The sequence below is a fragment of the Coregonus clupeaformis genome, chromosome 16 (assembly GCF_020615455.1).
Source record: "Coregonus clupeaformis isolate EN_2021a chromosome 16, ASM2061545v1, whole genome shotgun sequence".
Taxonomy (NCBI): Eukaryota; Metazoa; Chordata; class Actinopteri; order Salmoniformes; family Salmonidae; genus Coregonus; species Coregonus clupeaformis.
The window spans coordinates 7,583,417-7,596,562 of NC_059207.1; the positions used below are offsets into that span (position 1 = coordinate 7,583,417).

General features: G+C 47.3%; 1 protein-coding gene across 3 annotated transcripts in view; it reads right to left on the bottom strand.

Annotated features, from left to right (window-relative positions):
* Positions 1–3,097: 3,097 nt before the first annotated feature.
* The window catches only part of LOC121584379 (bone morphogenetic protein receptor type-1B), a 148,507-nt gene continuing 138,458 nt past the window's right edge, over positions 3,098–13,146 (bottom strand). For all 3 annotated transcript variants that reach the window (XM_041900216.2, XM_041900217.2, XM_041900215.2), the window contains 7 exons: positions 11,195–11,291; positions 6,794–6,932; positions 5,694–5,886; positions 5,241–5,538; positions 4,620–4,795; positions 4,273–4,403; positions 3,098–4,087 (listed from right to left, as the gene is read on the bottom strand). In XM_041900216.2, coding sequence (XP_041756150.1) covers positions 3,962–4,087; positions 4,273–4,403; positions 4,620–4,795; positions 5,241–5,538; positions 5,694–5,886; positions 6,794–6,932; positions 11,195–11,291 — 1,160 coding nt within the window. In that variant the 3' untranslated portion in view covers positions 3,098–3,961. The remainder of the gene's footprint in view (positions 4,088–4,272; positions 4,404–4,619; positions 4,796–5,240; positions 5,539–5,693; positions 5,887–6,793; positions 6,933–11,194; positions 11,292–13,146) is intronic.

The following is a 13,146-nucleotide window of genomic DNA, read 5'->3' on the forward strand; positions in this document are numbered from 1 at the left end:
TCTAGCTGCCTTATCTGATCAAGCTCTGTAGCAATGCTAATTGCCTCTTCCAACGTTTTTGGTACTGCCTTGCGCAGGTGCATACGAAGATCACTGCACACAATGTGTGTAATAAAATGGTCTCCTGCCAGCGAATCACGTGTGCTCACACTATAATCTGGAAAAGCCTTTTAAGCTAGCCTGCTTAAATCATGCCCTAAGTCACAAAAGCACACACCCACTTTACGTTTTCTGTCCTGAAGAAATGCACGATTCCAGTCAGCATGTTCCGGTGGCTCAAAATGCCTCTGCAAAGCCACTTTCACACTGTTGTAAACATTCTTGGTATCCTGAGGTAAAGTACTACAAAATCTCTGCGCATTTCCCCTCAGCAACAGCATGAGAAAGTTCAAACAATCTGCCGCGCGCCATCCATTCACTTGCGCTGCTAACTCAAATGGTTCAATCCCAACAGTCCATTCGCCTTCTTTCCCCTCGAAAGATTCTGGCATGAACACCGGCCGGTCAATCCGCCTGTCCATGGCACCCGGGTGATCCACCACCGGCTGTCGGTCGGTCGGTGGTTGTTGATTGCTGTTCCCGGGTTGTTCGACTTCTCCCTCCATTTTCCCACGCAGCTAACCAGCTAAAGTTAGCCAAGCTCGCAAGTTGCTGTTAGCTAGTTGACGTGCTGATCCCACCGCTGTCGCCAATTTGTAACGAACCTGTAAGGCCACTGAACTCGCACGTTGTTTGTTGACTAGAGTACACAATCTAGGACACTGATTTCCCATGAAATAATCAAGTTGTATTTTATTTGGATGAACAGACAGTGCACCCCAGCACTGACCCGCAGCACAACAACGCCTTCCCAAAAACTCTCCCTCAGCATGCCCCCCGCATCCTCACATACAGCAACTCATTTGCATAACATTGTGTGATAGGCTGAGAGACTTTCGAATGTGTAAAATATTACAATATGTTCAGAGCCATATTCCTGTAACGCTTAGAGGATCTAAAGTCTAATGCTGTTGAAGTGTTGTGGTTGCAGGTTCACCTGCCTCATCTAAAGCCTCTTCTTTTTGGGGTGCTGCTATAGGCCACCAAGTGCATTCCTTATCTGGATAATATATGTGCAATGCTTGATAATGTGTGTGTGATGTTAACAGAGATGTCTATTTTCTGGGTGACCTGAATATAGACTGGCTTTTCATCAAGCTGTCCGCTCAAGAGGAAGCTGCTCACTGTAACTAGTGCCTGTAATCTGGTTCAGGTTATTAAAAATACTTACCATGGTGTTTACACACAGTACAAACAGTGTTGATTATATTTTTTTACCAATGCTGCAGAACTCTGCTCTAAAGCTGTAACCATACCCATTGGATGTACTGACCATAATACAGTGGCCATATCTAGAAAATACAAAGTTCCAAAGGCTGGGCCTAAAATAGTGTATAAGAGGTCATACACAACGTTTTGTAGTGATATTTGTTAGTCTGATGTGTGTAATGAGGAGCATCCAAACACTGTACTTGATGCATTTATGAAATTATTTATTCCAGTTATTTATAAACATGCACCTAATTTAATAAGAAACTGACTGTTGGAACTGTTTAGGCCCCGTGGACTTGATGAGGAATTGAAAAGCTGTATGGTTGAGAGGGACGAGGCAAAATGAGTGGTGAATAAGTCTGGAGGGAAGCCAAAGTCATTCCGCTACCCAAGAATGGTAAAGCACCCTTTACTGGTTCTAACAGCCGACCAATCAGCTTGCTGCACTCTTAGCAAACTTCTGAAAATAATTGTCTTTGACCAGATACAATGCATGTGTGTCCATGTTTGCTGATGATTCAACCCTATACGTGTCAGCAACCACAGCTAGTGAAATCCCTGCAACCCTACACAAAGAGTTGCATTCAGTTTTATAATGGGTGGCTAGTGATAAACTAGTCCTGAACATCTCTAAAACTAAGAGCATTGTATTTGGTACAAATAATTCCCTAAGTTTTAGACATCAGCTGAATCTGATCATGAATAGCGTGGCTCTTGAGCAAGTTGAGGAGACTACATTACTTGATGGTACCTTGGATTGTAAACTGGCATGGTCAAAACATATTGATTCAATGGTTGTAAAGATGGGGAGAGGTCTGTCCGTGATAAAGAGATGCTCTGCTTTTTTGACACCACACTCCACAAAGCAAGTCCTGCAGGCTCTAGTTTTGAAATTATCTTGATTATTTCCCAGTCATATGGTCAGCTAGCCCAGAACAGAGCGGCACGTCTTGCTCTTCACTGATACAGAGGGATAATAGCAATACTATGCATGCCAGTCTCTCTTGGCTAAAAGTAGAGGAGAGACTGACCGCATCGCTTCTTGTTTTTATAAGAAACATTCATGTGTTGAAAATTCCAAATTGTTTGCATAATCAACATAAACACAGCACTGAGACACACACTTGACCCACCAGACATGCCACCAGGGGTCTTTTCACATTATTATATAGAGCCATGATTGCACGGAACTCCCTTACATCTCAGATTGCTCAAGTGTCCCATGTAGCTCAGTTGGTAAAGCATGGCGCTTGCAATGCCAGGGTTGTGGGTATGAAACAAATATGAAAATGTATGCTCTCACTACTGTGAGTTGCTCTTGATAAGAGTGTCTGCTAAATGAAATGTAAATGTGAACAGCAAACCTGGTTTCAAAAAACGGATTAAGCTACACAGCACAGAGTCTCTCCCTTATTTGACCTGGATATTTTGTGTGACGTTTTATATTTATGTAGTTCTGTTCTTGTCTATTAATGTTCTGTATTATTTCATGTTGCACGTGGACCCCAGGAAGAGTAGCTATCGCAACAGCTAATGGGGATCCTAATAAAATACACAAAAAAATACCAAGGTTAAAGGGACAGTTCATCCCAATATCTGGCGTTTTCATATATCTGGTGTTTTCATATACATCGGTTGTTTTCATGGTCTGAGGTCAAACGGAGTCAACATTCTGACTTAAGGGTGAACTGTCCCTTTAACTAACCATGTTTGTCACTAAAGTACCTGTGTGATGTGCATGGGGTCCCTGGTAGGGTCAAATCAGATGATAAATACCAAAGACATCTTCACCTAAATGTTTTATTGCAGATACAATTTGAATTTGAACTGATATCATTTGATTATCTTTATTTGTGGCGTACATAAAAATGAAGCAACTTTTACAAATGAGTCCCCAGTGGATCAGTACTTGACAATTTACAATGTACCTACGGTGAAGAACAAACCTCCCCTTTACTCCAGACACACCTTGGTAAACTACTGGACAACAACAGGGTGTGTATTCACTAGGAACCAAACAGAAGCGAACTGGCTAAAATGGGGAGGGACTAACCTAAAATTGTCGAATAAGAAATGCTTGTTTTTGTTGCAAAACTATTCCGGTGCAAAATGTTTTTCTACGGTTTGCACTAATAAATACACCCCAAAAAGCTAAATCAACACTGTTATGATGGCTTCAGATTGTCATCTGATTCCTCCTGCTGTCATCCTGTGATGCGCCTGAAGGGGTCACCCTCCACCCTCCTCCTGCAGTTCCCCACCTCCCTCTTCCTCCGGCCACCACTGGCCCGTCTTCCGAAACTAGAGCTGCTTTCACAGAAAGCACAAATAAAACCCACTTGGCTTGTGTCCTCTTTGTCCAAGTCAACCAAATGAGATCTTAGCAGGTTGCTTTAAAAAGGCACTACCTGCCCCAGGTCTTCAGTATATAAACAAGTAGTTCATCGTGACAGTTCCAGGGGTTCCGGGCGGTTCTCTCCTTCTCTCTGAGTGACCGTGGCCCGGGGTGAGGCTCTCTGCGGTGCACTGCTGGCTTCTGGTCCTCCTGACCCCCAACGGAGCAGAGGACTGTGGGTAGAGCGGAGCAGAGCGCTGGCTGTCGGTCCGTGGTGACGTGTTTCCCCCACGCCTGGAGTGTCCCTCCCCGCCGTCACAGTTTAATATCCTGAGACTCTGACATTTTGGCTAGGGTCTTCTTGACGCGCAGCGCCGTGAGGCGAGAGGCCGGGTTGTGGGCCCAACACTCCGTCATCAACTTGCCCATCTGCCTAAGGCACTGTAGGGGGCACAGAAAAACACAGCTCTAGAGTTTGGATAAACCAACGTTTGTGTGTTTGTGTGTGTGTGTGTGTGTGTGTGTGTGTGTATGTGTACTACACACTCTACTGTGAATGGTTGGTGTGTTTACATGCTTGTGTATGTGCATGCTTACGTGACTGTGTGTGTGTGTGACTTGCTTACCTCGTCGCTGGTCCAGCGGTTGGGGAAGGAAGGTCGTAACCTCTTGATGCAGACCACCTCTCTCATGTCCTCATACGAGGGGTCAGAGGGCACCAGGTCATGGTACGGTAGCTGGTACTCCTCTACAATACCTGGAACACATAAATACCACAATGCGGATTTGATCGAATTTTGCCCAAAGTCGGTGTGTTTGCTGAGAGAGCTATAGTACCTTGTGAGACAGTTTCCCCTAGGTACAGATCTAGGATCAGCTTCCCCTTCCCCAATCCTAAACTCAACCATAAGTGGGGGAAATGCAAAACTGACCCGAGATCAGTGTCTAGGGTGAAACTACTGGGTTACAGTACCTCCTGAGACGCAGCGCCTGGCGATCTCCCAGAGGATTAGGCCGAAGCTGTACATGTCGGCCATGATGTAGGACTGGAAGTGGTTCCTGTTGAGGCTCTCGTCCAGAACCTCGGGGGGCATGTAGCGCTTGGTGCCCACCCTGGTGTTGGGAGGGATATCCACTTCGTTGGTGTCACTGGGATGGCAGAAAGGAAAGATAGGGATGGAGGGAGGAAGAGAGAGAAAGAGAGGGAGACCATGTTCGATTAGATGAGAGAGATAGTGATGGATAGAGTGAAGAACAGAGGGAGAGATAGTGATGGAGGGAGAGAAGAACAGAGGGAGAGATAGTGATGGAGGGAGAGAAGAACAGGGAGAGATAGTGATGGAGGGAGAGAATAACAGAGGGAGAGATAGTGATGAGGGAGAGAAGAACAGAGGGAGAGATAGTGATGGAGGGAGAGAAGGACAGAGGGAGACCATGTTAGTTCTTTTTTCCTTTTTGTATTTCACCTTTTCAACATATTGTCTGTTGTGACACTATGATGCTCTCATGCAAATAGTTTGGTTGAATCGAATTAATCAATTATGAAGGACAATCAATCGACATGCACGCACACACTAACACGCTCCCTCCCTACCTGATGAATTTGACGGCCAGGCCCAGGTCAGCGATGCAGCAGGCTCCATTCTTCTTTACCAGGATGTTCTTGCTCTTCAGGTCTCTGTGGGCGATGGCCGGCTTGCCCTGGGTACCAAAGATCTCTGTGTGGAGGTGGCAGAGGCCTGAGACTGAGGAGTAGGCCAGCCGCAGCATGGCCTTGGTGTCCAGAGTGGTGGACTTGAGGTAGTCGTACAGAGAGCCACCCTCATGGTAGTCTGTGATCAGGTAGAGCTGGGTCCATGAGCCTGTGCCCTTGATGTCAGCCGCTATGAAGCCTGATGGACACAGGGGAAGTAGAGAGATATGGAACTGTAGAACATTATCAAACGTTCATGTTTGGAACATGATAGCACTATTATAGCATTACATCATATGTATATATCACGCACACAGACACACACACACACACACACACACTCTCTCTCCTTACACAGTATGTTCTCATGTCTCATGAGGACAGTCTGGTAAATCTCAGTCTCTCTGAACCAGCTGGCCTCTTCGGTGGTGAAGAACACTTTGACGGCCACCCTCTCTCCTCTCCACTTGCCCATCCACACCTCCCCGTAGCGACCCTTACCAATCTGCTTCACCATCTGAATCTGCTTGGCTATGGTGCGCTGCACCTGGGAGGAGGAGAGGAGAGGAGAGGAGAGGAGGGGAGGGGAGGGGAGGGGAGGGGATGTCAGACAAGGGTCCTTCACATTGGTGGTGGATGAGGTGAGTTTCCCCCTACTATGTAAAGTGCTATGAGCACTGGAAAAGCTCTATATAAATCCAATCAATTATTATTTATAAATCCAAACAATTATGTGGGCAAGGAAAATACTGAAAAGTACACCATGAATAGCCATTAATAAAGGATTAATAATACATTTAAAATCAGTTTAAAAAGGTTGTAGAAATGTAGAAATAACTTGGAAGGAAAAATGATTAGATTAAAGGGTAAGTTGTTGATTTCTTGAAAGAATGACAGAGCATATACATGAGCATACAAACTGTGTGAGGCTCTCTACGGCTCTGCACGGACTCTAGTGGTGCTGAATTGACGTGCAACACGTGGCAGAACGGTTGTGATACAATGGATATTTTCTCTGCACAAAAAATAATTACAAAGGCGTTGTGGAGACACAGCTCATGTATATTTTTGTACAGACTGACAAACCGTACCACAAAAAGATCAGTTGTATCATTGTGTGACATGTGTTGTTCATTAGTTGTATCATTGTGTCAAATGTGTTGTTCATCAGTTGTTCTACCTAGGTGTGTATGGTGCCTCTAAGACATTGTGGGTGTCCTCCAAATATCTCCTTTCTCCTGAAGTGTACAGTCCTTCACTACTTCCCACAAACCTAAAGCATTGAATTGGTCGAGATATGGGCTAGTGGGAGTTTTCACTATATTTCTTACACCAGTCATTTACTTTCAAATCGGTGAAGGGACGTGAACAAATGCACACTTCGGGAGGAAGGAGAGATAACCGGGATGCGACCATTGAGCTGGTGGTTGGGAGTTGCAGTGTGTGCAACACACCAGCAGGGGGAGACCTGAGCCACTGCCTGAGCTCTGGGACTGTTCTATGAGGTCTCTGAGAGACTCTCCCGTGGGGATGTAGGACTCATCCTGCTCCAGACCAATGCTGTAGCGTGGCCCAGACTCCTGGCGCTTGTACCTGCAACACACACACACACACACCAGTATAAATCAAACAACCCTTTCATGGGAGTAGTCTGTAAGTAATATCACAATTCTGGATGATTCAATCATTGACTACACAACTAGAAAACATGTCATATCACAGAGATATAGGATTCTTCGTTGTGTTAAATTATTTTCATTCAAAGTACAAACAATACGTCCTCTGGATTCATCAGGTAAAACAAGCACAATAAAATAACACTTTCTGATTCATTTGTTCCCAAAGTGGAATGAATGTTCTAAGCATGGATGAACAAATGGACTGTACATACAGTACCGGTCAAACGTTTTAGAACACCTACTCATTCAAGGGGTTTTCTTTATTTTTACTATTTTCTACATTGTAGAATAATAGTGAAGACATCAAACTATGAAATAACACATATGGAATCAAGTAGTAACCAAAAAGGTGTTATGTTATATTTGAGATTCTTCAAATAGCCACCCTTTGCCTTGATGACAGCTTTGCACACTCTTGGCATTCTCTCAACCAGCTTCACCTGGAATGTTTTTCCAACAGTCTTGAAGGAGTTCCCACATATGCTGAGCACTTGTTGGCTGCTTTTCCTTCACTCAGCAGTCCGACTCACCCCAAACCATCTCAATTTAGTTGAGGTTGGGGGATTGTGGAGGCCAGGTCATCTGATGCAGCACTCCATCACTCTCCTTCTTGGTAAAATAGCCCTTACACAGCCTGGAGGTGTGTTGGGTCATTGTCCTGTTGAAAAACAAATGATAGTCCCACTAAGCCCAAACCAGATGGGATGGCGTTTCGCTGCAGAATGCTGTGGTAGCCATGCTGGTTAAGTGTGCCTTGAATTCTAAATAAATCACAGACAGTGTCACCAGCAAAGCACCACCACACCATAACTCCTCCTCCTCCATGCTTTACAGTGGGAAATACAATGCAGAGATCATCCGTTCACCCACACCACGTCTCACAAAGACACGGCGGTTGGAACCAAATATCTCAAATCTGGAATCCAGACCAAAGGACACATGTCCACTGGTCTAATGTCCATTGCTCGTGTTTCTTGGCCCAAGCAAGTCTCTTCTTCTTATTGGTGTCCTTTAGTAGTGGTTTCTTTGCAGCAATTCGACCATGAAGGCCTGATTCACACAGTCTCCTCTGAACAGTTGATGTTGAGATGTGTCTGTTACTTGAACTCTATGAAGCATTTATTTGGGCTGCAATTTCTGAGGCTGGTAACTCTAATGAACTTATCCTCTGCAGCAGAGGTAACTCTGGGTCTTCCATTCCTGTGGCGGTCCTCATGAGAGCCAGTTTCATCATAGCGCTTGATAGTTTTTGCGACTGCACTTGAAGAAACGTTCAAAGTTCTTGAAATGTTCCGTATTGCCTGACCTTCATGTCTTAAAGTAATGATTGACTGTCATTTCTCTTTGTTTATTTGAGCTGTTCTTGCTATAATATGGACTTGGTCTTTTACCAAATAGGGCTATCTTCTGTATACCTCCACTACCTTGTCACAGCACAACTGATTGGCTCAAACGCATTAAGAAGGAAAGAAATTCCACAAATTAACTTTTAACAAGGCACACCTGTTAATTGAAATGCATTCCAGGTGACTACCTCATGAAGCTGGTTGAGAGAATGCCAAGAGTGTGTAAAGCTGTCATCAAGGCAAAGGGTGGCTATTTGAAGAATCAAATATAAAATATATTTTGATTTGATGAACACTTTTTTGGTTACTACATGATTCCAAATGTGTTATTTCATTGAAGGAAGGTTGACGACATCCGATCCTCGTTTGTTAAGTCTAATGACACTGCTGGTCCTGCTCACACTGCCCTACCCTATGCTTTGACTTCTTTCTCCCCTCTCTCTCCAGATAAAATCTTGCGACTAGTGACTGCAGGCCGCCCAACAACCTGCCCGCTTGACCCCATCCCCTCCTCTCTTCTCCAGACCATCTCCGGTGACCTTCTCCCCTACCTCACCTTGCTGATCAACTCATCCTTGACCGCTGGCTATGTCCCTTCCGTCTTCAAGAGAGCGAGAGTTGCACCCCTTCTCAAAAAACCAACACTCGATCCCACTGATGTCAACAACTACAGACCAGTATCCCTTCTTTCTTTTCTTTCCAAAACTATTGAGCGTGCCGTCTTTAGCCAACTCTCTTGCTATCTCTCTCAGAATGACCTTCTTGATCCAAACCAGTCAGGTTTCAGGACTGGTCATTCAACTGAGACTGCTCTTCTCTGTGTCACGGAGGCTCTCCGCACTGCTAAAGCTAACTCTCTCTCCTCTGCTCTTGTCCTTCTAGACCTGTCTGCTGCCTTTGATACTGTGAACCATCAGATCCTCCTCTCCACCCTCTCCGAGCTGGGCATCTCCGGCGCGGCTCACTCCTGGATTGCGTCCTACCTGACCGGTCGCTCCTACCAAGTGGCGTGGCGAGAAGCTGTCTCCGCACCACGTGCTCTCACCACTGGTGTCCCCAGGGCTCAGTTCTAGGCCCTCTCCTTTTCTCCCTATACACCAAGTCACTTGGCTCTGTCATATCCTCACATGGCCTCTCCTATCATTGCTACGCTGACGATACACAACTAATCTTCTCCTTTCCCCCTTCTGATAACCAGGTGGCGAATCGCATCTCTGCATGTCTGGCAGACATATCAGTATGGATGACGGATCACCACCTCAAGCTGAACCCTGGCAAGACGGAGCTGCTCTTCCTCCCGGGGAAGGACTGCCCGTTCCATGATCTCGCCATCACGGTTGACAACTCCGTTGTGTCCTCCTCCCAGAGTGCGAAGAGCCTTGGCGTGACCCTGGACAACACCCTGTCGTTCTCCGCTAACATCAAGGCGGTGACCCGATCCTGCAGGTTCATGCTCTACCACATTCGGAGAGTACGACCCTGTCTTACACAGGAAGCGGCACAGGTCCTAATCCAGGCACTTGTCATCTCCCGTCTGGATTACTGCAACTCGCTGTTGGCTGGGCTCCCTGCCTGTGCCATTAAACCCCTACAACTCATCCAGAATGCCGCAGCCCGTCTGGTGTTCAACCTTCCCAAGTTCTCTCACGTCACCCCCCTCCTCCGCACACTCCACTGGCTTCCAGTTGAAGCTCGCATCCGTTACAAGACCATGGTGCTTGCCTATGGAGCAGTGAGGGGATCGGCACCTCTGTACCTTCAGGCTCTGATCAGTCCCTACACCCAAACGAGGGCATTGCGTTCATCCACCTCTGGCCTGCTGGCTCCCCTTCCTCTGCGGAAGCATAGTTCCCGCTCAGCCCAGTCAAAACTGTTCGCTGCTCTGGCACCCCAATGGTGGAACAAGCTCCCTCACGACGCCAGGACAGCGGAGTCACTCACCACCTTCCGGAGACATTTGAAACCCCACCTCTTTAAGGAATACCTGGGATAGGATAAAGTAATCCTTCTACCCCCCAAAAAAAATAAAAAATAAAATAAAATAAAATATTGGAAAGTGGTTATCCCACTGGCTATAGGGTGAATGCACCAATTTGTAAGTCGCTCTGGATAAGAGCGTCTGCTAAATGACGTAAATGTGCCCTTGAGCAAGGCACTTAACCCTAATTGCTCCTGTAAGTCGCTCTGGATAAGAGCGTCTGCTAAATGACTAAAATGTAAATGTAAAATGTTCACTATTATTCTACAATGTAGAAAATAGTAAAAATAAAGAAAAACCCTTGAATGAGTAGGCGTTCTAAAACTTTTGACCGGTACTGTATATTGGGAATAAACGTATTCATGACATGGGTGAGTGGTCATTCTAGAACAGGACTGCCTAACCCTGTTCCTGGACAGCTACCCTCCTGTAGGTTTTCACTACAACCCTAATCTTTCATACCTGATTCTAATAATTACCTGGTTGATAAACTGAATCAGGTTAGTTACAACTGGGGTTGGATCAAAAACCTACAAGACGGTAGGTAGCTCTCCAGGAACAGGGTTGAGCAGCGCTGCTCTAAATGTTCTCTCCAGGAACAGAGTTGAGCAGCGCTGTTCTAAATGTTCTCTCCAGGAACAGGGTTGAGCAGCGCTGTTCTAAATGTTCTCTCCAGGAACAGGGTTGAGCAGCGCTGTTCTAAATGTTCTCTCCAGGAACAGGGTTGAGCAGCGCTGTTCTAAATGTTCTCTCCAGGAACAGAGTTGAGCAGCGCTGTTCTAAATGTTCTCTCCAGGAACAGGTTTGAGCAGCGCTGTTCTAAACATTATCTCGAGGCAAACTGAGTCTCACCTGAAGTAGCAGAAAAGAATGATGAGAGCCAGGATGATGCTGCACACGGTGACGGAGATGAACAGAGCCATGTGGTGAATGTTCCCATCCACATAATCTACAGAGCGAGTGGGAGGGGGGAGGGAGAGAGGGGGAGGGAGAGAGAGAGATGGGGAGAGAGGGAGGAGTGAGAGAGAGAGAGGGGGGGGGAGAGAGGGGAGAGAGAGCGAGGAGGAGGGGGAGAAGAAAGAGGGGGGAGAGAGAAATAACTGATCACTTCATATAAGTAACAGATGACATATTCAATACAAACAGGGCCACACATCCCTCTGCTATGGGAAAAGTTTGAACTTTGAGTCCGATTTGGAAAGAGACAACAGTCAAAAACAGTCATCATTAAGTCATGTGATTTCAAAGGTAATTTATTGTTAGTCCAACATGTTATACTCTCTCAGCTAGTTCACTCTGGTCCCTGGGGACACCACAGTGTGTGTGTAACTGAGGGAACCCTAGTCCTGATGGATAGGATCTCTTCCTGAAGTCCGCTGCTAGAGTTTCAGATTGATGACACTGCTGGCCATGTCTGCTGGGAGTTCTGCATTCTCTGGGACTCTATTCTTACTGCCACACACACACACCCTGGACCTGCCCTGTGTGTGAAGTCCAACACACCCTGGACCTGCCCTGTGTGTGAAGTCCAACACACCCTGGACCTGCCCTGTGTGTGAAGTCCAACACACCCTGGACCTGCCCTGTGTGTGAAGTCCAACACACCCTGGACCTGCCCTGTGTGTGAAGTCCAACACACCCTGGACCTGCCCTGTGTGTGAAGTCCAACACACCCTGGACCTGCCCTGTGTGTAAAGTCCAACACACCCTGGACCTGCCCTGTGTGTGAAGTCCAACACACCCTGGACCTGCCCTGTGTGTGAAGTCCAACAGACCCTGGACCTGCCCTGTGTGTGAAGTCCAACACACCCTGGACCTGCCCTGTGTGTGAAGTCCAACACACCCTGGACCTGCCCTGTGTGTGAAGTCCAACACACCCTGGACCTGCCCTGTGTGTGAAGTCCAACACACCCTGGACCTGCCCTGTGTGTGAAGTCCAACACACCCTGGACCTGCCCTGTGTGTGAAGTCCAACACACCCTGGACCTGCCCTGTGTGTGAAGTCCAACACACCCTGGACCTGCCCTGTGTGTGAAGTCCAACACACCCTGGACCTGCCCTGTGTGTGAAGTCCAACACACCCTGGACCTGCCCTGTGTGTGAAGTCCAACACACCCTGGACCTGCCCTGTGTGTGAAGTCCAACACACCCTGGACCTGCCCTGTGTGTGAAGTCCAACACACCCTGGACCTGCCCTGTGTGTGAAGTCCAACACACCCTGGACCTGCCCTGTGTGTGAAGTCCAACACACCCTGGACCTGCCCTGTGTGTGAAGTCCAACACACCCTGGACCTGCCCTGTGTGTGAAGTCCAACACACCCTGGACCTGCCCTGTGTGTGAAGTCCAACACACCCTGGACCTGCCCTGTGTGTGAAGTCCAACAGACCCTGGACCTGCCCTGTGTGTGAAGTCCAACAGACCCTGGACCTGCCCTGTGTGTGAAGTCCAACACACCCTGGACCTGCCCTGTGTGTGAAGTCCAACACACCCTGGACCTGCCCTGTGTGTGAAGTCCAACAGACCCTGGACCTGCCCTGTGTGTGAAGTCCAACAGACCCTGGACCTGCCCTGTGTGTGAAGTCCAACACACCCTGGACCTGCCCTGTGTGTGAAGTCCAACAGACCCTGGACCTGCCCTGTGTGTGAAGTCCAACCGACCCTGGACCTGCCCTGTGTGTGAAGTCCAACACACCCTGGACCTGCCCTGTGTGTGAAGTCCAACACACCCTGGACCTGCCCTGTGTGTGAAGTCCAACAGACCCTGGACCTGCCCTGTGTGTGAAGTCCAACACACCCTGGACCT